The sequence below is a fragment of the Mustela lutreola genome, chromosome 3 (assembly GCF_030435805.1).
Source record: "Mustela lutreola isolate mMusLut2 chromosome 3, mMusLut2.pri, whole genome shotgun sequence".
Lineage (NCBI taxonomy): Eukaryota > Metazoa > Chordata > Mammalia > Carnivora > Mustelidae > Mustela > Mustela lutreola.
The window spans coordinates 28,997,155-29,024,110 of NC_081292.1; the positions used below are offsets into that span (position 1 = coordinate 28,997,155).

The 26,956-nt window shown below is 38.1% G+C and overlaps 1 protein-coding gene and 1 long non-coding RNA gene across 3 annotated transcripts; one reads left to right on the forward strand and one right to left on the reverse strand.

The window, feature by feature from the left end:
• Positions 1-2: 2 nt before the first annotated feature.
• Positions 3-13,466, forward strand: LOC131826494 (uncharacterized). The gene is made up of 4 exons (XR_009351620.1): positions 3-210; positions 6,386-6,480; positions 10,396-10,545; positions 11,945-13,466. It is a non-coding gene; the product is annotated as an uncharacterized LOC131826494 (long non-coding RNA).
• Positions 13,467-16,950: 3,484 nt separating this feature from the next.
• Positions 16,951-26,900, reverse strand: ENY2 (ENY2 transcription and export complex 2 subunit). 2 transcript variants are annotated; one of them, XM_059165769.1, is made up of 5 exons: positions 26,777-26,900; positions 25,197-25,273; positions 21,359-21,429; positions 19,938-20,012; positions 16,951-17,187 (listed from the first exon to the last, which is right to left on the reverse strand). In XM_059165769.1, the coding sequence occupies exons 2-5, from the start codon at positions 25,262-25,264 to the stop codon at positions 17,111-17,113; spliced, it is 291 nt and encodes a 96-aa protein (XP_059021752.1). In that variant the 5' UTR covers positions 25,265-25,273; positions 26,777-26,900; the 3' UTR covers positions 16,951-17,110. The 2 variants fall into 2 exon arrangements, with proteins under 2 accessions (XP_059021752.1, XP_059021751.1); XM_059165768.1 differs by having other exon boundaries at positions 26,705-26,862.
• Between the last annotated feature and the right edge of the window lie 56 nt (positions 26,901-26,956).

The following is a 26,956-nucleotide window of genomic DNA, read 5'->3' on the forward strand; positions in this document are numbered from 1 at the left end:
CACGCGCGCTGGCGGACTCCGCCACCCGGAGCCCGCCCCGCCCCGGCCTGTCCCGCGGCCCCTCTGCGATTTGCTGGCAGTTACAGCCACCCCAGCGCTGGAGAACCGAACCGGCCCCGACCGGTCTGTAGTCGGAGGACCTCCACACTCAGACCTGGGTGCCGACGTCTCAAGGCTGTCCCCATGAGGGTCATGTCTCCACTCCTTTTGGTAAGAGGGATCAGGGGCAGGTTTTCCGCGAATCCCGGCGCCTCCCCTTTTTAAAATTCTAGGCCTACATACGTTCATTTGCCTGCATGCTTTGGCTATTAACTATCCCCAGGTGGACAATACACAAATCCCACACATTTTCCCCCTTTACGTTCGTATGAATTAGTGCTGTTCCTTTCATGGACAACCATTCTTACACGTATCGATTTCTCTGCCTGCCCCAAACGCCACGCCCTGTGCTGTAGAGACTTCAACTCACAAAATCCCCAAAGAGCTGTTACTGTTACTACTCCTTATGAAGACTGTTACTATCCCGGTTGTTCCAACCTGGAGCCCGAGGCGCGGGAAGTTTGGGTAACTTACCCACAGCCCTATGTCTACGTGCAGGTGAGGACTCCAGCAGTCAGTGCTCTTAGCCCCTCCATGGTCCCCAATCTAGCACACTTCGAGTGAGGGTTCGCAATGCTTGGGATATCCTTGTACTAAAAATTATTCGTTGTCTTTTTGAAATTCACATTTAACTCAGCATCCTGTGTTTACCAAATCAGACTACTCTCGCTGGGAGGGAAGAGAGAAGAAATAGAAGAGAGAGCTCTACACTAATACAGTTAGATCCTCGCTCTTAAAGAGTTTCTATCTGTCTCATTGGGGGTTAATGTTTGTTGTTGTTAGATTTGGTTAATTACATTCATCTCATAATTTTCTGCAAATTGACTGCCCCCGTCAGCACCCTACTGAAAACAGTGCCTGCAAGGCGCCGCTGACCTTCTTAATCTTGGAACTCTTTGCAGCATGCGACATGTAAGCATCTTTTTTGAAATTCCATCCCTCTCAAGAGGCTTGGGTGCCTTCCTACGTCTCCCATCACTTCTATGTCATATTTTTCTCTTACATCTTCCTGAGAATTGTTATTCCTGCAGCTTCTACTCACCCTTTCCTCCTCCAGCTAGGTCACTTAGCAGAAAATCAGCTAGTTGAATGCCAATTTGTTGATTAACTCTTTGCCACATTTACTAAATGTAAAGACTGCACTGTTGTATTGCAATAATTAACAACTTTACCAAGAATTAGTTAGCAGCATTAACAAAAATGTTCAAGTTATTAGCTGTGAAATGTGTAGAAGTATGTATTTCAATATCAAAAACCAAAATAAAATGTAATACGGGAATAAAAATTAGAATTATTGGTTAATTTTGATTTCTTTCTGATGCTTTCAAATTAGGATTAAATTAAGTTGACCTAAATTAAATTTTGGATGATTTTATTAAAAAAGTAATTTAAGTGCAATTTAACTAAAAATTCTGACTTTTTTTTGAATTTATAAGTTACAACAGAGTACAAAGAATAGGTGAGATAATGCTAAAATATTTTAAATGTTTTTAGTATTAAAAAGGTAGGAAATGTCATTCAAAGGTATTATGAAATAAATCAGAAGTAAGTGAAAAACTGTCTCATGTCATATACTGGGGTGCTTTCTTTTCATTCTTTCTTTTTTTTTTTCAGATTTTATTTATTTATTTGACAGAGATCACAAGTAGGCAAAGAGACAGGCAGAGAGATGGGGGGGAGGGTGGAACAGGTTCCCTGCTCATCAGAGAGCCCGATGCAGGGCTCGATCCCAGGACCCTGAGACCATGACCTGAGCTGAAGACAAAGGCTGAACCCTCTGAGCCACCCAGGCACCCCCTGGAGTGGTTTCTAATCTGGAACCACTTAAATAGGCAGATTTTGCTGTCGAAGTAATTCATGTTATTTATAACAGAGAGGAAGACTGTTCTACATTTTAGATATATTCATAAGTGATTAGGAACCATTGTATGTTGATTACTGTTTTGCCAAAGCTTTAATATTTTTAAGATTCATTTACAAAATGCTCAGAGTATATCAACCAGAAAATGTCACACAATATTTAGTATATAATATGATTCCTCCCATGTGTCCTATTTCATCTTTCTATTTAATTCATACAAACCATATGGTCCCTTCCAGATTATAATAGTCCCTTTCAGATATCTTTACTTCCTTTATAGCTAGTCTTCTTATATGTATGTACCCGACTGAGCCACTCAGTGCTTATACTCAGGTGTAACTTATATACATTTCATATAATATGCATATGTAACAAGTTAACTCTCTATGTATGAATAAATGTATATATGTAAGTATGACACAAGTATATATATACATATAGTATACACATATCCATATATAATTCATAATCCAATTATGATAGTCAATATTAAAAATGTGTGCATAATTTTTCTATATATTTCACCAACTTGTTCAAGCTGTTAAATTACATTCATCTTATTTGGCAAATTTGTCAAATTGGTCATTCAGCAAATTGATCATTTGGCTAACTGGCTTTCAGCAAAATGCCTGCTTTCCTGTCATATACCTAAATGTCTTAAAAAGCCAAGCACTGTAATTTGCATATATAGATTTTTACTCAACTCTTGAATGAATGAGCATCTTTAACATTTAACCCATTAAAAGTGCTTATTTATATGATAAATCAATGTCTAGCAAAAGATTCCACCAGTATGGTATTTTTACCTTAATTATTAAATAAGTGGAAGGGATAATGTGGCATTAAACAATTATAACTAGGTAGAAATTTATATAACTAAAAAGTCAACTTGGAACCAGAAAAAGTGAGTATGTAGCTTACATAACTAATGGTTTAAATTATATTAGTCTTTAGAATATTTAGACCTTTATAATACAGATTCATCATGGACCATGGGCAAGAAAAGGCAACCCCTGATCACTAAAGTCCTTGCTTTTGTAAGTTAAAAAAAAAAAAAAAAATCCAGCTCTAACAAAAGCTCACCATAGGGCGAGCATCATGGGCGTATGACACGTGTGGTCTCATAGACCCCATACTTTGTTTAATGCTCTGCTGGCTTCATTGCAAAATCCTTAGTAATTTCTGAATGAGGGAATCCCCATTTTTATTTTTGCCTGGTCCTGCTTGCCTTGATGATGAAAAAAGAGACATGATAAATTTGTCAATCCTTCTATTTAAAAGTAATTGGAAGGGGACCTGGGTGGCTCAGTTGGTTAAGCATCTGTCTTTGGCTCAGATCATGATCCCAGTGTCCTGGGATCAAGCCCCATGTCAGGATCCCTGCTCAGTGGGGAGTCTGCCTCTGCCCACCCCCTGGTGTGCATGTGCTCTCCTTCTCTTTCTCTCTCAAGTAAAAAAATAAACTCTTAAAAAAAGAATCGATTTATTAAAAAAAGAAATAAGAGCAATTAGAAAGTGATAAAGAGTAAGAACTCTTCAGAGCTAAAAGGCATAAAGGCTTCACTTGTGAATTCACTTAACTTGGAAAATGACCTGTGTACGGGAGCCTGATTTTGACTCTAGACCTAATTGTGAGACGATGAACGAAAGGAGGTACCCACAAGAATAGGTTTGATCTCTTCTCATGCCTTCAACAAGTATTCAGTATGGAGGCAGTAGGAATAGGGCAGTAATTTTTTTTTTAATCTGTCTTCACAGAACTTACATTCTTAGTGGAGAGAGTCAAAAAGCAAGATAAGTGAGTGAAATATAAAAAAACGTTAGGTAGTGATACATGCTGGGGAGAGACACCTAAGCAAGGAAGAATACCCCATGTGTGTGTGGGTGAGGGGGGTTATTGAATGTGATGCAGTTTTAAATAGGAGGACCAGGAAGTTGTCACAGAGAAGGTGAATTTTGAGTACAGATCTAAAGGTCTAAAAGAGAATTATGTAGCCACATGGACTTCTGGGAGAAGAGCATTCCAAACATTTCAGAACAATTGCCAATGCCAGGAGGAGGGAGTGCGTTTGGTGTGGGACCTATCATGCAGGATTGTGTATTTGACTCTGAGTGAGATGGGAATCCATTGTAGAATATTAAGCTGAAATATGCCATGATCTAATTTATGTTTTTGAAGACATACCCAGATGCTATTTTGCTGCACAGGGCAAGAGCCAATGCAGGGAGATCAATTCAGAGATAAATGCAAATAATCCAGGCAAGAATAATGGCATCTTGGACCCGGATGGTAACAGTGTTGGTAGTGCAAAGAGGTCAGGTTCTGTGTATATCTGAGAACTAAGTTGATAAGATTTGCTGACAAAGTAAGAGGGAAAAGAGGGGGTCAACAAAACTGCAAGAGTTTGGTCCTCAACATCTAGATATGGAAAATTAGCTGCTGGTGAAAACGCGGAAAGAGTAGATTTGGAAGAGTGCATCAAGAGTGCACTCTTGGTAAGGGATTAAATTGGGGACAAGAATGGACACAAGACAGGTTAGGATGCTGCTGTAGCCATCTTGACTAGAGGTGATGAGGATGGAATTAGAAAGGAAGGACTGGAATTGTTAAGAAATGGGCAGATGCCTGGATATAGGTTAGTGGTGGGGCAAGGGAAAGCTAGGACACCTTAGCTTTGAGGCGTTAATGCTTAGGTGAATCATGCATCATTTACTACAATATGCAAAGCCTGGAGGAGGAACAGTTGGAAGTAGATGATTCAGACACCTGATTTGTCCAACCTGAGTGTGAGGTGCTGATTAGGAGAAGGGTTACTTACAGGCTAAGCGCACGAGCTTTGGAGGCAGACTTCCAGTGCCCCATGCTTCACTCTGCCACTCAGCAATGGGGAAACCTTGGGCCAACTACTTAACATCTTTGTGCCAGGTTTCTTTTTATGTAAAATGAGAATAGAACATTACCGGACAGTGTTTGGGGAAGTAAATTACTTAGTAAATCCAAAGTGCTTATAATAGTGCCTAGCATGTACTAAGCCTTCAGCAAACACTAACTATTCTTAGAGACTGAGTCAAGTTAAGTAAACAAATAAAATGTGGAATTATTCAGCAGTGTATAGATGGAAGTGAAACCATAAGACCAGCTAAGATCTCAGGAGGGCAGATGTTTATGAACTTAGATGGGGGAAAAAAGTATAACTTCATTTTGCATCCCCTTCAGTTACTAAAGTAGACAACAAACCACAGTAGTGTTGGTATCTGTGTTATCAATGGAAATCATAGATATCTTCATATAAGATTATAATTGCAGGAGATATCTTGAAACATCATTTATGCTCATCACTACTTAAAGGAATTAACACAACATCACATATGCAGAGACTTCCCTATTCTCATCATCCCCCACCAGAGAGGTACATTTGTTTTAACTGATGTACTTACATTGACACATTATCATCCAAAGTCCATAATTTAGGGTTCACTCTTGATGTTGTACATTCTGTGGGTTTGGAAAAATTTTTAACAACATGTATATACTGTTAAAGTTTCATAAAACTAGTTTCATTGTCATGGGGTACCTGGATGGCTCAGTCAGTCAAGCATCTGACTTCAGCTCAGATTATGATCTCGAGGTCCTGGGATTAAGCCCATTGTCAGCCTCCCCACTCAGCAGGGAGTCTGCTTTCCCCTCCCCCTGCTCATACTCTCTCTGTCTCTTTCTCAAATGAATAAAATTATAAACAGACACACACACACACACACACACACACACACACACTCTCACTCACACACACGATGAAATATTATTCAGCCATCAAAAAGAATGAAATCTTGCCATTTGCAATGACGTGGATGGAACTAGAGGGTATTATGCCAAGTGAAATTAATCAGAGAAAGACAAATACAGTATGATTTCACTCATATGTGGAATTTAAGGGAAGGGAAGGAAAAATAAAATAAGGTAAAAACAGGGAGGGAGGCAAACCGTAGGGGACTCTTAACTCTAGGAAACAGAGAGTTGCTGGAGGAGAGGTGGGTGGGGCATGGAGTACTGGGGTTATGGGCATTAAGGAGGACACTTGGTGTAGCAAGCACTGGGAATTATATGCAACTGATGAATCACTGAATTCTAGCCCTGAAACTAATAACTAAGTTGAATTTAAATAATTTTTTTTAAAAGACTAGTTTTGTCGTCCTAAAAATCCTCTATGCTGTTCCATTCATCTCTCCTTCTCCACAATCTCTGGCAACCCTGATCTTTTTACTGTCTTCATAGTTTTTTTTCTTTTCCAGAGTATCATATGTTTGGAATCATACAGTATGTAGTTTTTCTGGATTGGTTTCTTTCACTTTAGTCATATGCATTTAAGTTTCACTTAGTAGTATGCCTTTAAGTTTTAATTCGCTAAATATCTCATTTCTTTCTAGTGCTGAATAATATTCCATTGTCTGGATGTACCACAGGCTTTTTTTCTATCCACCTATTGAAGGACATCTTGGTTTGCTTTTAAGTTTTGGCAATTGTGAGTAAAGTTTGCTATAAATTTCCATATGCATTTTTTATGTGACTATACTTTTTAGTTCATTTGGATGAATACCAAGGAGTTTAATTACTAGAGTGCATGGTTTAGAGTATGTTTAGTTTTGTAAGAAACTTACAAGCTATCTTCCAAAGTAATGGTACCATTTTGCATTCCTACCAGAGATGAATAAAGAGGGTTTCTCTTGCTCCACATCTCCCCCAGCATTCGACGTATTCTAGATTTTGGTCATTCTAATGGGTGTGTCATGGCATCTCATTTATTTGCATATCCCTGATGAAATAATGACCTGGAGCAACTTTTCATATGCTTATTCGCCATTTATATTTCTTCTTTGGTGGGGTCTTTGGCCCATGTTTTAATTGTGTTTTTGGTTTCTTATTGTTGAGTTTAAGAAACTCTGTATATTTGCATAACAGTCCTTAATCAGATATACCTTGTGCAAATATTTTTTCCCAGTCTGTAGCTTCTCTTCTGAATTTCTTGACAGAATTTTTTGCAGAGCAGAAATTTTAAATTTGAATGAAGTCATATTCGTCAATTAGTTCTTTCATGGATCATGCCACCAGTGTTTTTATTTGTAAAAGTTCTTACAAATAGCAGTTTTTTTCATGCAAAAAATCTCAAGATAAAAAGCTAGGATACCTCCAAAATGGAATTTCTATTTAACAAAATTACTTTTCCTAATGTCGTATAAAATGAGAGAGACTCTAATTCAGCCGTATTCACTAAAAATGTTCCGATTGGTTTTTGAAGTGGAACAGAGGAAATTGTTGCAGCAGCTGATGGAGAGGTTGTGGCCACCAGCTGACCCAGGAGCTAGACCCAGGCATTGGAGGCTCCTCACACCTTCCCCTGACCTTGGAATGTACACTCTGCCCACCATTTTTGTGTCCTTGAACTGCGCGAACAATGGGAACAGGGACGCAGCCTTGAAAGAGTGAGGTGTTGTTGAGACCATCTGGACTGCATACATGACTGAACCCAGTTAAGATCTCTATATAAACGTTTAAGATTCTGGCAGATAGTACAGAAATCTTGTTCTGCTGATGCCCAAGACAAGCTTCCTATGTAAGTTCCCTTGCTTATTAAACTTCCACCTACAAAAAACAAAAACAAAAATAAAAACAAAAAACAAAACAAACAACAACAACAACAACAAAAAACTTCCACCTACTAATCTGGACTGACCTGCTTCTTTCTTCCTTCTCTTCCCCCTCCATGTGCAGGGGCTAGTTTCAGATTTTATCTGGAAGCTCCCAAGGTTGCAAACCAACAGAAATCCAGGAGAGGTTCTTGTGTCAAATGTTTTCATTCAGGGTAGAATTATAAAAATATCGTAAAATTTTGAAACAAACAGTGGAGGAATTGACAACCTCAGTGTTCCCCTGGAGTATGTGGTTAGAAGAATTCTTATTCTGTGAGTCTCTTTTGAAACTGATCAAGACCGTTGACAGGTTCAAAGTTGTGAAAAGTTGTTTTATTGTTCTGTTTTCTTGTGAAGATTATTTTTCCAAACAAAACTTCAATCGGGGGAAAAAAAAAAAGCACTACATTCCTCCCATGATTGTAGTAATTCTTGGTAATACATCCGGTATTCTTGCCTTAATGAAAAAAGAAGCACCTCATGAAGTCATCACTTTGTTTTTAACACAGACATGTGCTAGGAATTAAGAATATTCTTACAGTTTCAAGAGACGTTTTGCCAATGAGTATAAAAGTCATAAACATTATCCTCTGATAATTACTCTGAAAAATTGAACTTGAAAAATTGAACTTAAAAATTGTCAAGAAAAGGGATCAGAATATGAGGTACAATAAGTCAAGCAGAGAGAGTCAGTTATCATATAGTTACACTTATTTATGAAGCATAAGGAATAACACAGAGGGCATTGGGAGACGGAGAGGAGAAGTGAGTTGGGGGAAATCGGAGGGGGAGACAAACCATAAGAGACTGTGGACTCTGAGAAACAAACTGAGGGTTTTGGACAGGAGGGGAGTGAGGGTTGGGTGAGCCCAGTGGTGGGTATTATGGAGGGCATGTACTGCATGGAGCACTGGATGTGGTGCATAAACAATGAATTATGGATCACTGGAAAAAATTTTAATTTAATTTAATTAAAAAAAAATATTTAAAAAAATATATGAGGTACATCTTTATCAAAGTTCACTGACTTTCCCTGAGAACAAGACCTAAATGCTTGTCTGAATTAAGGATGGCTGGTTTTAAATTCTCTAAAAGAAAAGAAACCACGTTTTGAACACTTTGAAAAAAAATAAAAAGATTTGTCTATGAGTTGGCTCACCTGGAAGTTATTTTTAACCATATGAATAGATAAAGCTTTCAAGTCCAATGTGGCTTCTACTTTAAAAAAATTATAAGGTTTCTAGGATTAGCAGCTAGTGAGGAATGCCAGACTTTGAAATGCTAGGGAAGGTGCTTCATCCTGAGATGACTGTCGATTTCTTCAAAAAGAGAAATCTATGGACAATTGGAAACTATTGAGGATTCTTTTAGAAGTTTTATCTTGATAGTATTAAAGCTGAACCACAGATCCACAATCCTTTTCTTTCTGACATAAACTCTATTGAAGGTATTGTCCTAGACCATGATCTTTGATCTTAGGACCAAATCTTATTATAGTTGAAATTTAACTCAAAAAGCCTTTGAGAATCCTGGTGTTCTTTGAAGCAAGCTTTCCTGGCCTTGCAAAGTGAGCTAAAGAAACTTTTTAATTCCATTTAACTCCATTTGAAAAAAAAAAAAGTGTCTAATCAGTATTTTCAGTACTTACAACCATTAAACAAAAATTTGAAATTGTTATTTCAAAAATAAGATAGGATTTTAAGCTTACCTGTATTTGAAATGCTTGCCTTATTTTTGTGTTAAGATGAATATCATACATATATTTTGAAATCTATTTATATTTTAATATAGTTTCCTGTGTAACTCGAAGAATTTTATTTTGTCTTAAATATATTATTATTAGAAAGAATTGATAGACTTCATATGAGCACCAAAGCAACACAAAACAGTCAAGGACTCCTGAGACAGAGAAGAGCTCAGTCACATGATGGGGGTTTGAGAAGTTCAAGGTCTAAAAGAAGAGACATTAGCATCCTCGGAGGCAGCAAACAGCCATGAATTAAGAGAAAAGTAGGATAGTGTCACAGCATAAGAATCAAGAGAAGAATGTGTCTGAGGAAGGAGAGTGGTCATTTGTTACCAATGCTGCCAAAGGGTTACGAAAGTAGTTCTTTCTCTTGACCTTGACATGAATAGCTTCAGTGGAATGTCAATTTCTATAACCCCAAGTTGAGTGAGCGAGTGGGAGAGAAGTGGACGCAGTACCTATAGACGACTCAGTTTAGAAGCTTTCCTTGCTTTGAAGGGGAGCAAAGAAATGGTGCTGTTCCTTGGGGAAGAGCTGTGACCAAGACATACATATATATTTTTTTTAATTAAAGATGCAAGATACCAGGCTACATCACTGCTGTCAGGGCTGATGCAAAACAGGGAGACATTTCTGATAGAAAAATCTAGAGTGGAATAATCTCAGGAGAGAAATTACTGAGAAAGAGAGAGTTCTGGGATTCAGAGCACAAGTGGAGGAAAGACTTTCAGAAGTCTGGGTCCAGATTCAAGAAGGCTGATAGGGTTTGGAGATGGGGTGATGCTGGGTTCTTCCCTCGTTGCTGCTGTTCCTTGGTAAAGCATGAAGCAGTGTTGTTAATGGGCTGAGACTGGGGGAAATGGGCATTTTGGGAAGTGGAAAATGTGTACTAGGGAGGTGTAGTAGCATTCTGGGGCAGTCCAAAGTGTTCTTTTCAGATTTGTAACTATAATATCCTTTACATTTTTATTTTTTAAAGATTTTACTTATTTATTTGACACAGAGAGATCACAAGTAGGCAGAGAGGCAGGCAGAGAAAGGAAGGGAAGCAGGCTCCCTGCTGAGCAGAGAGCCCGATGCGGGGCTCGATCCCAGGACCCTGAGACCATGACCTGTGCTGAAGGCAGAGGTTTAACCATCAAGTCTGTCTGTGGTAAGTATACCCTTCCCTTAGATTCATATTCTTTATCATTCTCTCTCTTTCTCTTATTAAGTATAAGCGTTTTTGTTATTGTCGAACTGTTTGAAAGTTAGTTACCATATAACACTTCATTCCCTGAACACATCATGGAAAACAAAGTCATTCCTTGTGAATACACATGTAACACTCAGCAAATTTAAAACACTGATACTATAGCCAATATTTATAATTTTCTAATTTTATAATTAGAGAAAGAGAGAGTTCTGGGATTCAGAGCACAAGTGGAGGAAATAAATGGCGGTGTTCCTTTAAAGACAAATATCTCGGGGTGCCTTGGTGGCTCAGTGAGTTAAAGCCTCCGCTTTCAGGTCATGGTCCCAGGGTCCTGGGATTGAACCCCACATCAGGCTCTCTGCTCAGTGGGGAGCCTGCTTCCTCCTCTCTCTCTTCTTGCCTCTCTGCCTACTTGAGATCTCTGTCTGTCAAATAAATAAAATCTTATTAAAAAAAAGACAAATATCTCTTTGTTCTCTCTTTTTTAAAATTTTTATTTATTTGTCAGAGAGAGAGCTGAGTGAGCGTGAGCACAGGTAGAGAGAGTGGCAGGCTGAGGCAGAGGGAGAATCAGGCTCCCCGCCGAGCAAGGGGCCCGACACGGGACTGGGTCCCAGGATGCTGGGATCATGACCTGAGCTGAAGGCAGCTGCTGAACCTACTGAGCCACCCAGGCGTCCCTCTTTGTTCTATTTTTAACATAAAACAGTTCTTGAACTTCATTTCTTTCCTTTTTTCCCTTTTCAATTTTTTTGGTCTTTTATTCTTTCACGATATTAACATTTTTTTAAAAAAGACTTTATTTATTTATTTGTCAGAGAGAGAGAGCACAAAGAGGGAGAGTGGAAGGCAGGGGAAGAAGCAGGCTCCCCACTGAGTGAGGAGCCTTGTGTGGGACTCTTTCCCACGACCCTGGGATTATGACCTGAGCTGAAGGCTTAACTGACTGAGCTACCCAGGTGTCCCCATGACATTAACATTTTTGATAAGTCCAGGTTAACTGTCTTTCAGAATGTTGTAATTGTTATTTTAGAATGGGACTTCTCAAAATCTTGAGTAATTTTCTTCAACAAAGTTCAGGTGATCAAATGATGCAGGGAGTAAGCTCTCAGGGTTGTTACATTTAAGCAGGACAGTGTGTGACTGGAGTGTATTTGTAAGGGAGTTTGAATGAGTAAACCCTCAACTCTACATGGGTAAGAAGGGAAAGAGAACATGAAGGGAGTGAGGGTAATGATCCAAGGGTGGTTAGGTGAGTGGAGGTCTCTACAAAGTCTCTGTAACACGAAAGAATTGGGTCAGGAACATAGGAAAGGCGGCTAATTGGGGAATACACCTGTCCTTTTTCACTCTACAGGTCTGCTGAAAGCCCAGTGTTTCGCTTGCGATAAGATGTGGGAGAGAGATGCTATATACAAAACTGTTTCATGAGCACCATTGCTGCAAGTACAGCATATATTATACACAAGGACTTGTAAAGTCCTTTACCATAATTTTGACTTGATGTTACACCTCCTAAGAAGAGCACTTATGAGTCTCATACTTTATCATCTTCTCAGCATCCCCAGCAGAAAGGAATCAAGTTGTTGGTAGACGACTGTCAGGTAGAACATGTGACTAATGAAATCCTTAAGCCCCTCAGCGATAGCTCCAAGAAGAGAAGCAAGAGTGCGTGCTCCCAGGCCGGAGTAGCTGAACTGAATGCTCCTCAGATTACCGGGTGTCCATCACTACCCAGATCGCCTGCACACCTGCCGGGTTTAATGGACGTCTCTATTTCAGTTACTCTACATTATGCCTCTTGTTTTGTCAAAGGGCAATTTTGATATAAGTTGCTGCCTAGAAAGGAGAAACTCTCAAAGATGTGCCCTCAACAAATAATTTTAGATTAAGGAGGTATGCAGTAACTGGAAGCCATGTATTAGCACTCAATTCTGGTGATTCAGGCACGGAGCCAAAGCATTTATGAATGTGGTGAGTACTGGCACCAGTTCCTTCACATAAAGTTATTTTATGAACAATAGTTCACTCTGAGTGCAGAATCTATCTGCCTTCATTAACTGACATTCTTTACCATTGTCAACATAAGCCAACATTCATTGAACGTCTACAGGGTTTTGGCACTCTATAATGTTCTATTTATACTTTCTTTTTTTAAACACTGACATACTATGAAATGAAAATATGGGCATTATTTCCTTCTAAAAGAACTCTGTAAAAGAGGAACACGATGACAGGGAAATAAGACACTGGAAAATTTCTTTCACTTTTTATTAAAAATTTACTATGCTTTTTTTTTTTTAGCAAAATAGCTGAAATAGAACTATTTCAGTCATGACATATGCTATTTTAATCAAATTGCTGCCAGAAATACTGAATTGGCTTCAGAAAATGATACCAGTAAAATAACACATCTTAGAGTAGCTTTATCTTAATTTATACCAGAAGCACATTCTGAGATCCTCGCATTAGGGAGACAAACCATAGGAGACTCAATCTCACAAAACAAACTGAGGGTTGCTGGGGGTTGGGGGAATAGGCATAGGGTGGCTGGGTTATGTACATTGAGGAGGGTATGTGCTATGGTGAGTGCTGTGAAATGTGTAAGCCTGATGATTCACAGACCTGTACCCCTGGGGCAAATAATACATTATATGTCAATAAAAATAATTTAAAAATATAAATTTTAATTCAATAACACTTCCATCTCGAAAAATCTGGCTCGAATTGGAATTAAGCCTGTTGAAATTACACACTTCAGTTAGAGAGAGCTCCAGGTAGAACCAAAATATGGGCTTCAAGTGCCCTCTGGTGGCTGACGGGCAGAACAACCAAATATAATTTGAAGTCTGGAATAAACAGGCACATGCTAAATTTCATTCTTTGTTGCATTTATTTATTCATTTCTTGAAAAGAAGTTATGGAGAATTCTGTTAGGCACTTAGGATCAAAAGATAAATGGTATACAGTCTGTGTCATAGAAGCATGAGGGTAAAACTGACGACAGATAATTTCAATCCTCCCTGCCAAGTGCTCTTACAGATGTATTCCATTCCAACCAAGATATGTTGGTTATCTTCATTCTTGTAGATATTATCATGGTAATCAATATTATATAGGAATTCCTGAAAAACAAAAGCAGCTATTTTCCACACAGGGCGTAATTCATCTATCTATATAACTCTAGAACGCAAATAGTAAATAACCACATATATCTAGAGTTTTCCCTAGGAGTAACTCTAATCCACATTGCTTTTATGATCATCTTATTAATAGTATTAAAGCTTTGTACTTATTTTTATTCTTTCCATATAAAATTATCAGACCTGTTATGCAGCAGAGTCGGTCTTACCTGATAATTCAGTGTCATAGATGAAACCAGAACTCTAATTGCCTGCCTGCACCTGTTAGTTTTCTTGGTGGATTTATCCAATGACTTGTGTGGTTTCTGATGGTAATATGAAGGGTTTTATGAAGTCATTGAGTAATATGAGATAGCCATTTACAAGAAGGGTTAAAGCGCGCGCGCACACACACACACACACACACACACACACAGGCACACTGGATCATTTCCAACACCAGCTACTGAGCAGCTGTCACAATTCTCTTAAGTTAGATGGAGTCTTTTATCAAGTTATGAAAAGTCCCATATCTGATTACCAATCCCCAGCATCACCCAGGCCTACTCTGGCACTGTTCAACCAAATGATACACTCGTAACACCAAAGCAAAGTGATTACATAAATAATTCAGTTGGGTCTTCTTTAATCCTAAACAAGAGTAGCTTATAGTCATCTTAGTTAGTATTTTACTCGCCCAGTGCAGTTGTGTGACTGTATTGTTTAATTACTGACATTGAACATGGAATGGTGCAAGACCTTTGAAGAATGTATTCCTAGTTTACATAAATCAATGATGGGAGCCAAGAAATTGGTTTATTTGAGAAATACCAATAGTTCTAGATGCAAACAAGACTATTCCTAAGCAGTCGAAAAAACCTAGAGGTAGTGGACGTAGAGGTGGGCAGTTTTTGGCACTATCACCTTAAAACTATATACTTTTGTACTTTCAGTTGCTATATTTTCAATTCAACTTTCTTTTGTTCCATTTCAAAATATTTTCTTATCTCCATTTCCTCTTTAAGCTTCATGACCAATTTTTGGTTTGTTTTCACATACAGTACTATAAAATATAGGGAATGTTGTTCTTAACATTTCTGCCTCACCATTTAAGGTGGTCTCCTTTTTGATAATGGGCAACAGAACAATGAATATAGTTATCATTGCTTTAAGATCATTGCTTTTTAAGAGATGAAACAAAAACTCTCTTGTGTAGGTTTTTTGACTGTGTGTGTGTGAGAGAGAGAGTTCTTTACATAACTAAGTCCAGTTAGTTCAAAGACTACATTTAAAATATAAATGCATCAGAAATATAAAATTGTATCTCTGGAACATTAAATAAAAAAATTAACGTGAAGACTTTTCTCGATACCCGATTGTATTATTGTTACTTATTTTGTGCTCCCATAATGTTCACTCCCTTGTCCATCTACAAATATGTATCATGCAAAGTCAGAAAGTCTTTTCCTTTCCTCCAGATGTATGCGAAGTTCAAGTACCAGTGTGGTGAAGAGAAATTATGCACAGGTGCTTCTTACAGAAAAAAAAAAAAGTGGCTGGGAATCTAAACCAGACAAAGGAATGTTAAAATGTTTTTGCAGCTACTCAAGCTGAATTTTGAAGGTGAAGTAGGAATGAGAGAAGTAAAAGGGCTTTCAGGGTTGATGGAATTTTGTATTTAGGGATGATTTAACTTGATACTTTTGAGGACTCTTTCGAGTAATGAGAATATCAAACCTGGTTGCTTACGGTCAAGCCTGAATTTTGCACTATAAACTAAGCCACCAAGAAATTTCAGGTAGAATAGAATGACACTTGCCTTTTAGTTAAGGTCACTTAGGTAATAGTGTGGAAGAGTCACTGGAGAAAGCATCAACAGCTACAGCAGGAAACCTTAGGAGCCCGCTGCATAATTTGTGTGAACTAAGGCAGTTAGGCGGGCAGAAGCAGGGCACCTGCGTGGCTCAGTGGGTTAAAGCCTCTGCCTTTGGCTCAGGCCATGATCCCAGGGTCCTGGGATCGAGTCCTGCGTCGGGCTCTCTGCTCAGCAGGGAGCCTGCTTCCTCCTCTCTCTGACTGCCTCTGCCTACTTGTGATCTCCGTCAAATAAATAAAATCTTAAAAAAAAAAGGGCAGAAGCAGACAACTGACATCCTTGCTACAAAGTGGTCCTCCATTAGCTGCATGAGCACTGACTGGGAGCTTGTCAGAAAGAGAATGTTGTGCCGGATCTCTTACCTTCTTTATCAGTATTTTAATAAGCTCTGGTAATCTGTAGGTCTGGGAGGTACCACACACAGAGTAAGTAACACAGTGGGGGCAGTTAGTGGAGGAAAAGAAGTCACTATTCTAGGTGTGGTCAGTTTAAGGTGTTTATGGAACATCCAAGAAAGCTGATCCACAGCAGTTGGGTACAGGTCTGAAGGCTGGGTTGAAGTCTGGTTTGGAGAAACAATTTAGCCTTTATCAACAAGTTTGTATTTGAAGCCATGGTCCAACCCAAGTTTCCTGGGATTCGCCCAAGGAAAGTATATCACTAGTCAAGCAGAGGGCCCAGGAGGGAACACTAAGAAACACGATTATTTGAAGTCCCATACAGCAAAAGGTTTCCACAAGACACAGAAGGAACTTCCAGTGGTAGGAATGCACAATGTGAGTAGTGGGAAGAAAGTTCCAAGTGGCAGGATGGTCAACATTCTCGTTCCAGCAGAGGTCACATAAGAACAGACAAGAGTCCATTGGGTTTGGCAATCTTGATGTCAGAGTAAAGCTACAGGTGGAGATTATTTCCCATTAAGTTCTTTCTTGACCTTAGTATGTGGGGATGCAATTTAGTTCCTGCTCTCAAAGTTCAGATGAGTAGAGTATGTGAGAGGAGCTTGGTATGGAGCCAGTTTGCAAATGTTCTCTCTTCCAAAGGATGGTAAATTCTTTGAGGAATAAGGAAGGCACATAAAGATGAGTAAGACCCAGTCCCCAACCCTCAGCATTTATAACAAATCAGAAATAAGACATCTGTAGTACAAGATGGGACATGTATTATAAAATAGCAGAGATTCAAAAGAGGAATACACTACATCCAGACAGTAAGAAGAGCCTGCTTACTCCTCCTTAATTGTTAGCACAGAGATATGCACATACTTAACACTTACACTGTATTAATTGCTGAATTTTCCTCTGAACAAATATGGTATATTATTAATAAAGTCCCTTTTATTCCAAAATCCAAGGAAACTTCAAACTCATTCATGAGATATTTATTAAAATAACACATACATCATTACTGAAAACTGTATACCATCATACAAAAAAGAATTTTATTTTGGGAAATCGATTCCTAATTTATGGCAAGTTTTTACTTTCAGAAATAAAACCACAAAACAACACAATCTAATTCAATCTTAAAGGCTGGCATGCTGAGCAAGGAATGTTCTTATTCTTTGTAGGAGCTCCTTCTTTACACTGTCAGGTACCAGGGCTGAAATACAAAAAACAAAAATACAAGAGTAAGAAGATTCCAATTAATATGTCAATTTGGCATTTGATAATTTATTTAGAATTAACAATAAAATAATTTCATGAATAACCCATATGCCTTAAAAATGAAAGAGGTAAAGATATCTGAAAAGATAAAGTATATTTGCAATTCATTATTTAAGTGAACTATTCAATACTTAAATACACTGCACAATGAGAATAAAACATGGGAAAACTCTTTAAACTAGAAGTAGAAAAGATCTTTTTGAATCACAGAGGATTAAAACAAATTGATAAATTTGATTTAAATGCAACAATGACAATAAGTTGGTCAAAATCACCATAAACAAAGGGAAATGACAAAAAGTGGGAAAACACTCTTATAGAAAAGGCTGATCACTCACTACATTTCTCCGGATTGATAAGTGAAAGATCAGACTGATTGAAAAATGAGCAAAGGAGGTGAAGAAAAGGCAAAACAACAGTTCTTGAACATAAAGGGGGTATAACTTCATAATTGAAATGTAAACCAAAACCACATTCAAACAGCATGTTTTGGCAATCATACTGGCTAAAAACCAAAGGTCAGTAATATCATGTGTTGGTAAGACTGAGGGAAAACTGGCTCTCTTGTATGAGCTGGTGGAGGATATAAATTGGTACCACACTTTTGGGAAGCTAGTTTGGCAATACTGTATTGAAGTAAGTGCACATACTCTCTGACTCAGCAAAGATGCAAAAATTGCAACAGGAGTTACATTTGTGGTATTTTTACTTCTTCAACTTAGAACCATGTGACTATTATCTATTCAGAGTATAACTCAAAAAAAAAAAAAAAAAAAAAGCCCTGCTCCTAGGAATTTTTAGTAATTTTAAATTACTATTAAATGTCAATAAACCAATGTACACTGTTTTGTTTTGTTTTTTTCCTTTCTTGGCTACTAATAAATAAGGACAATAGGGAACTAACTGAAACTTCTAATGCTACTTGCCTATATCCAAAGGAAATGAAATATTTCAGATACAGTTCAGTATTTGTGTAGTGAATTCCACAAATAAGTATATAAATTAAGTAGGACACATACTCCTTTTTACAGATTATTTAGTTTAAGCCTGCTAGAAATAAAAGCTACATGATTAATTCAAGACCAGTGGAAATGTGATCACTATATATATCAAACACACTTTTAATAAAAATTATGGTGATGGAATATAGATCAGTTGCCTTGGAGTTAGGGATAAGGTATGACTATAAAAGGATAGCTTGAGAGAGTTTTTTACAGGTAGGAAAGTAGTTACATGAATCTGTACATGCATATAAAATTCACAGAACTGCAAACTAAAAAATGGTCAATTCTACTGTATTTTAGTTAAAAAAATTAAATAAATACTTCTCTTGGCTATAAAAGACTATGAACATAAAAGAAAAGATTTATTTTTATTTCTCTGTTCTGGATTTGCTCATTTTCTAGCAGCAGAGCTATAAGGGATTGAAATGTCTAAGATAGAAGTGTTGAAGGAGAAGCAAAGGAAATTTCTACCCTGTATAACCAGCTCCAAAATGTTACATAAATTACAGAAGGAAAATAGAAAAAGAAATTGGAGAAAATTATTTTAAAATGTAAATTCATGTGGGGAGCAATAAATAATGTGTTTGTTTTTCTTTCCTTGAGATGTATTTGATGAAAAAGTCCGTTTTTTTTTTTTTTTTAAAAAGCTGTAGACAGGCCTACAGGCTACAGGATTCTGTAGCTCTTTCCCAGCAGGTAGTTAAGAGAATTAGTATTCTCTAATAACAATATTCAAATTTTTTTTTTACTTTTTATACTTCCATGTGAGAAAATCGACAATGGATCATCTAATTTATCTGCTTCCACTTAAAATTACCAAAAGAGGGGCACCTGGGTGGCTCAGTGGGTTAAAGCCTCTGCCTTCGGCTCAGGTCAAGGTCCCAGGGTCCTGGGATTGAGGCCTGCATTGGCTCTCCGCTCAGCAGAGAGCCTGCTTCCTCCTCTCTCTCTCTCTGCCTGCCTCTCTGCCTACTTGTGATCTCTCTCTATCAAATAAATAAATAAAATCTTAAAAAAAAAATTACCAAAAGAGACCCTTTCACAATAAATGAAAATAATGCAGCCACATCTGAGCTAACAATGTAATGTAGTTCTTAATACATATTACATATTATCAATGTTAATATAATATTTCCTCTCTTTCGTTTGTCTTCTGTAAGGAAATGAAGACGATGGTAGTGTGAATTTTAAATACAGATTACCCACAACATGAAGTTTTACAGCTACCAAATTCTTAACTTGGACACTTAAGAAGACAGAGCTTTACTTATTTTTAAAAAAAGAACATTGACTCGGGCTGAAGTAAGTCTGAATGATTAAATATGTAAGTGAAATTGGGCCATATCTAACAAAATTAATAAATCCTATCTTCAGGTGATACTTGCCTCTACAAAATCCCCAATTTAAAAAATTATCTGTCTTAACAACCATTATCAACTTACATCTGTATACTGCTTTAGAGTGCAAAAACATTTTATACCTCTCATCTATTACTCAAGACTATGCCAGAGAAGAAAATAGGCAATAAAAATCTTTCCCAATGAGGAAATGTAAGTACCCAAGTAATTTTGGAAAGGCTGTTTTTCCCTTTAAAAAGAAAGAAAAGCTGAACCAGCAGGAGAGAGAGAAAAAAATCACGTCTTCAGCACACCTTTCCTTTCACATAATTTTTATTCCTTACCTCTGCCTTTTGGTGTGATTTCAGCCACCAAGTCATCAACAGTAACGTGTTCTAGTCCTTTTTCTTTAATTACCTCTTATGCAAAAGCAAAAAACAAATCATATCATTTAAAATCATTATCTGTAAGAAAGATTTTCATAGAGGAAGGGTTAAGATCATGTTTTTAGAGTGCAGATTGGTCTTTAAAAAAAAAAAAAAGAGGACACTTCTTTTTCTCTTCTCTAATGAAGGTTTAGCTCAACCTTAAACATATTAAATATTCACCAGATCAAAATCTTAAAAGCCTGTTCATTTCTCAGCTAAATAACCTGTAACTTAACAATTATTTTAACACTGAGAATGGATCTGAACTGTAAGGTCAAATCTAATTATGTGCAAAAAGCTGGAAATTTATAACAGATCTTATTTCACCATAATCATACCAGCTCCTGAATGTATGGAAGGGGTAAAAAGCTATTATTTGAGTCTAACTTGTAATTTCATAGCCCCAAATTAAAGAACAGAACAACTCCCTTGTTCCTTTCTCTTCTCTAGGCTGGGCCAAAGGAAAGAGAAGAGGGAGAGGAGTTAAAATCGACTGAAATACTATTAGGCGCTAGGTGATTTACAGCATTTGATATTCGTAACAAGCTAATGGACTGGGCATTTTTCCACTTACAAGTGACCCAACTAAGGCTTAAAGATTAAATAACTCATCCAAACATGAGCTGAAATCCAGCTCTAGTCTCTTCCAGTGAAGCTCTGTATGGCCCCCAAAACTATGCTTTTTCTAATGTGCTACACTGCCTTCTTGGGATTCACGATATAAATAGTCTTTATTATTAATTGCAGAAACTACTACGATATAATGGGAGTTCACTGAAAATATCCAGAATTCCAGTATACCGAAGTCAAGCCAGAAGAGGCTCATCTTCATGACATGTATAATCTACCTAGTGGCATCATCATCAATACCTAGCAATTTTATAAGCTTCTATTCTACATTTAAAACAATGTGTAATTACCTAAGAGCTTTTATAAGTAAAATTTTCAAAAATAACACTGTTAAAGCCAGGAGATATAATTCCTATGGAGTCTGCCAATCATAAAGTGTTCAATTTGTTATAAAGTTAAAACACAGGAATAACTAATATTTCACTTTGAGTACACACACTGAAAAAGGTTGGAATGAATACTTGGATGACAGAAAAAATCTTGCCTCACTTATTTTAAGAAAAATACAAAGAAAATTTCTAAAGATTTAAAAAATTATGTCTACCAAAAGGGGGTGGAGAAATCAGTGCTAGAAGACTGAATTTTCTATTTGTTTAAAATCATGTTTGGCACTCAATAGATCTTAAAATACTGTCTACTATTTCCTAGTGAACCCCAAGCCAACAAGAACAATGAAATCAGCTTATCTTGTAAATGAAACTGATTACCTTTACAGTGTGCCTTCAACTGGTCCTTCCAGCCACATTCAATTAATTTAGCTCTCAGCAACTCTTTGAGGCTGTTGAAACAGAAAATGTTTTCATATTACACTATAACAAGGTAAAATATTTTAGATAGGAATGCTTGAAGCAGAAGTTCAAATGTTCAATTAAAAATTCCCTGCCTTCTAATCTCCAAAACTTTGTCACCTAATTTTGATTCTGTTATTAAATCATTCTTTGATCTTACGAAGTCATTTGAACTCCGGACTTCATTTTCATCATCGGTAAAGGAAGTGGATAGGGTACCTAATTCTCAAGAAACTCTACTCTCTGGCCTTCTCAGACACTTTCTACTTACCTCCAACAGGAATATTGTGAGTCTTGTACAACTTCTAAATGGTATTAGTTGAGCTTGAAGCACCTACACCTTAAAATCTTCAAACTCCAAAATCTATTCTTCAACTACAGACTCTTATCCTTTAGCTCTCTACTTCCCCATGATATCCCTCTCTAAACCTTAAAAACTTTCCCCTCAATTTTTTCCAATAACCCTCTAAATGGTATTTCACTGATTCCAAGACTGTTGTTTTTCCCCACATTTCAACGACTCAGCAATTGGTATGTCTATCATAATTTAACTGGCAGTATCTTCTTTTTCCCTAGTAAACAAAAATAATGGTGTGGGGCTTCTGGGTGGATCAGTCAGTTAAGTGTCTGTCTTCAGCTCAGGTCATGATCCCAGGGTTCTGGATTTGAGTCCTGCACTGGGCTCTCTGCTCAATGGGGCAATCTGTTTCTCCTTCTCCTTCTGCCCTTTCCCTCCTGTTTGTGCTCTCTCTCTCTTTCTCCGTCTCAATAAAATCTTTAAAAAAAAAAAAATATATATATATGGTGTGTATTGTAACTAATGGCATCATGGATGTAATAAAACATTTTCTTACCAATATTTTCTTATCCTTTCGCCATACCCACTCTTACAAATCCACAATCTTCAACCTAAATCATTTCTCAGAGCTTGAACATGTCATGTCCCAAACCAAACCACTTCTCTGTCAAAATTTCTAAACATTTACTATGTGACATTTCCATCTTGGTATTGATTCAGGCCTTTCCATCTTAATAGGGCCAAAACCCAAGTTCTGCTTCTCTCCCATTTCAAACTATGCTCCCTGTCAGAATGCCATTGTCCATCCTTGTTCCTCAGGCTAGAAAATTTGGCATCCTTCACTCAGCAACTCTGCTAAGACTACACGTACGGGCCATAGAAGCAATTCCTATGGGTTCCAGTTTTAAGTATATACTATATTTCAAATGTTTTTCACCATCTTTGCAATTATTTCCCTAGTCCAAACCATCTTCTTCTCTTGACCGGACTATTACCAAAGCCCCTAACGTGTCCCCTTGTTTCCTCCCTTATAGACCTTGCTCTCCTTCCTGTGCTCAAAACAAGTCTGTGGCTTCCCAATTTACTTAAAATTCCAAATCTATGCTATAGCCTAAATAAACCTCCATGATCTTCCCCCTCCCCAAGTTATGCCTCTGACTTTATTTCTTCTTCCCCTCACCCATTTTTTCAGGCTCATGAGCTTCCCTGTGGTCATCAAAATATTACGCAAACTCATCTGGGGTTCTTGGCTCTTGGGAGTCCCCTCATTCCTTCATATCCTTCTGACCTCTTACCAGTGAAGCCTTCTTAGTTTTATTTGTCTCAAATACACACCTCATTATTCTCAGTTTTATTTTTCCTCTAGAACTTATCAATCCACATAATACAGACTTACTGTCTTCTCCCATGTAAGCTCCACGGAAGAAGGGACTTTATTTTGTTCGCTACTTTATCTCCAGCACCTTAACAGGACATAGCATGTGGTAGAAACTCAGTAATTTTAAACTGCGTAAGTGAAAAAACAAACAATAATAAATAACCCCCTTCCCTCATTACTGCCAATACTATCCTCTCAGTTCCCCAAGGCATTCTTCTCAATGTCTTCTTCCTCATTTCTCACATTGAGGGCTGCTTGTGCTTTAAAAGAAATTGTAAGTTCTCCTTTCTATTTTTGCTGTTTCTCATTTTTAAACTGATAAAATCTGCTAACACGTTCTTCTGTAATCTTATCTCTAGCCCTTCAAGTCTCTCGTCCACATTGCCAGGCTAATATTCCTCAAAAGCAAATATGATGTAGTCATCCCCCTTCTTAGGATCTTCTCATGATTCCCACCACCTAAGAATAAAGTCAACAACAGCTGTTTCTTCAAATCCGTCCCTCATTTTCCTGACCTTTCTTTGACACCACTCTTAGCATAAGAAATCTCCGTAGGGTTCCAACAATGGAAATGAGACCCAGGCAAGGTTGACCATAACTGGCCTATGTACCTAAGTAAGATGGTAATCACGCCAGGTACTTTGCTGGAACTACTAGGAGAAAGGTAGTCTGAGCCACAGGGATATGAATTCTGAACTGCTAATCTCTGCCACCTTGTGGGTAGAGTCTGCTTGAGAATAAAGCCAACACAGAGGAAAACAGAGCTGAGAAAGAAAAAGAAAGACATAATCTTGGTAACAATTTTTGAGTGCTTGGACCCAGTGGAGACTGAAGCAACTTCAAGCTAAGCTTATGTATTTCACTGGTTAAGGCAGTTTCTGAGTTCTATCATTTGCAAATCACAGAATTCTGACTTACACAAAAGCCACTCCTCTGGTCTACTGTCACAGCAATATCACTTCCCCACTTTACCTGCTAGCTTTAATTTTTGTATTCCTCGGAACATTATCATGTTGTAACAAGTCTGTCCTTTATTGGCTGGAAGAATGGCTAATCTTTTCCCCCTGAGCTGAAGTACTTCTTTTACTATTTTGTAACTGATTACCCTAACCCCCAGGTAGAGGTGAAGGATCCCTCTTGTTCCTTATATATTTCTCTTAGGCAATTTTTCACTGTTCTGGAATCCGTTCTTGGTTCCTGAGTTTCTGTTTAGTACTTCCAAACCTGTTCTTTCTTCAAATAATTACCTTGGCCAATTTTGTGCTAAGGATGATGCTGGGGATACAATGGTATTTCTGTCAAGGAACATAGATTTGGAGGACACAAACAAGCAAAGCAGGTGGTTATAATACAATGTAATTAAATGCTAGGCTAGAACAGGGTATCTGGGACTTAACAAATTCCTACACAAGATGATGTTAATTAAATTAAACCTGAAAGGGGTGCCTGGGTGGCTCAGTGGGTTAAAGCCTCTGCCTTTGGCTTGGGTCATGATTCCAGGGTCCTGGGATCAAGCCCCGCATTGGGCTCTCTGCTCAGCGGGGAGCCTGCTTCCTCCTCTCTCTCTCTGCCTGCCTCTCTGCCTACTTGTAGATCTCTGTCTGTCAAATAAATACATAAAATCTTAAAAAAAAAAAAATTAAACCTGAAAGATGAGCAAGAATAAGTAAAAGATCAGGGGAAGAATGTTTCAGAAGACTAGGAACAGCACATTCTGCTCTGAAGTTGAGAGTGTAGTAAATGAAACTGGTTCTATCACATTATCTCCCTGTTAAAAATTGGGTAACGTTATGTTTTTAATTGTAGTCATTTCAGTAGTTTTTTCTTTTCCATTAGATTATACATTCTTTGAGAGAGTCATTTCTTGTTCATCTTTCTAGATGGCACACTTTTCTTTAAGAATGCAATACAGAACACACCTATTTTTTACAGATGTTAGTAACTGAAACTTGATAATCTCAATTTCCCATAATTCCTTCCATTGACATCAGTTTTGTTCCTTGATATTTAGATGCTCATGTGTAACGTAACTATAATTTAAAGGCGTTAAATGTAGTTTACTAACACAGTATATTGCTTACCGTTCTCTTTCTCCGGTTTCTATCAACTTTTGGTTAATCGCTGCTCTCATCTGCGCATCTTTGTTCATCTTGCTAACCTGAACATCAACATGTATTTTCAGATACAGAACACATACAAAGCATTTTCTTCTAATCTTCCAGGTAAGCATCCCAACATATTTAACATTCTATCAACTGAAGGGGTGATAAATTTCAACAATGTGTTAACAATGTTATTACTCTTAATCATATTTACTGCATCCCAAAAAGTTATATGACTAACTCACATTACAATTTTTCTTCCCCGCATATACTTTTTAATTAAGGAGTTTTTGGATAATAATAATTATTGTTAACTTTTATGTAACACTTATGTGCCAAGTACTGGGTTAACACATTGGTTTTTTTTTTTTTTTAAACCTCATTTAGTTCCCCAAACTGATTCTTTTACATAAGAATTATTAACTATTTGTATTTTACAATTGAGAAAACTGAGGCACCAAGACAGAAAGTGGTGAAGGCAGTATTTGATCTCATGTACTTTGAGCCCAGCAGCGCCAAAACACTGTAACATCACATCATCACTGCCTGCTAATCATTTCTGCACCTTCACTGCATTCAAAATTTCGGGAAGTCATAGAACCTAAACACTAATAAAAGATTAAGCACTGCTGGTGAAAAATCAAAGTTCCAGATTAGGCTCTAAGTGCTCTACTTTTGAGTAGGATGTACCCAGAATTACAACTGCCAAACTGGCTCCAAGTACGTGTGTGCGTATCTTCATCAAAGCTTGCTGGTGGGATAAAGGAAAAACCAATCTCAAACTAATTCCTAACTTAGAAAATTCTCAATTTTCCGTGGGAAGAAAAAAAAAAAAAAAGAGACAACCGAAACCAAAGTGATGTAGAAAGGAGAAGGTCAGAATGTAACACTTGGAAAAAAAAACTAACATTACTGTACATAATCTGTCACTAACTTGGGACCACTTTCGCCGTGTCCCACCTCGTCTACATGAAAACTCAAGCTGGGGGGGAGTTGGGGGGAAAAATTTCTTTTTTTTTTCTTGACTGGAACGGGAAAAAGGAAGGGCCGGGTAAGGACTGAGAAATGTTTGCTTGTGTAGTTGGAGGCGAACATTTTCAAAATAATTCTAAGGCCTCGTCCGTACCATTCCTCGAATATTGAACTTGATCTCGTCTTGGCCCCTAAAATACGGATAGTGACCTTGGACAAGTCCATTCTTAAAGGCCTCAGTTTTCTCACTGGTAAAACGAGGGCGCTAGGGGATCCCTCCCAGTTCAGACATTCTTTGGGAAAATAGAACAGGGCGGAAACAGCGGGAGAGGCGGGAGGGGAGGAGCCAGAAAACAAAGCGTGGACTGGCTCCAGGCCAACTCCGGTTGCACGCCCTGTCGGAGAGCCCTACAGGCCCGCGAGCGCGGGTCGGGGAAGCTAACGAAAGACAGCACATCGAAAGGAGCCTGGGCTGGGCCCGGGTCCCGGCCCTGAGGACCACGGGCATAGCTCACCACCATCACCGCGGGCGAGGGCCGTCCCTTCCCAGCGACGAAATGACCCTTGCGCTGACGACCGTTACCTACCACACTCTTCGGCTGCCCGGACCTAGACCCTCAGTAGCTCGGGCACCTAAGCACACAGAAAGCTAAAACACGCATTTCCGGGGCGGGGTCTCGCCACCCTGCCTATAACTGTGAGAATTTAACCAGCGCGGGCCGCCTCCTGGTCGCTCAGCCTTCTGGGTAAGAGAGTCCAGACCATGC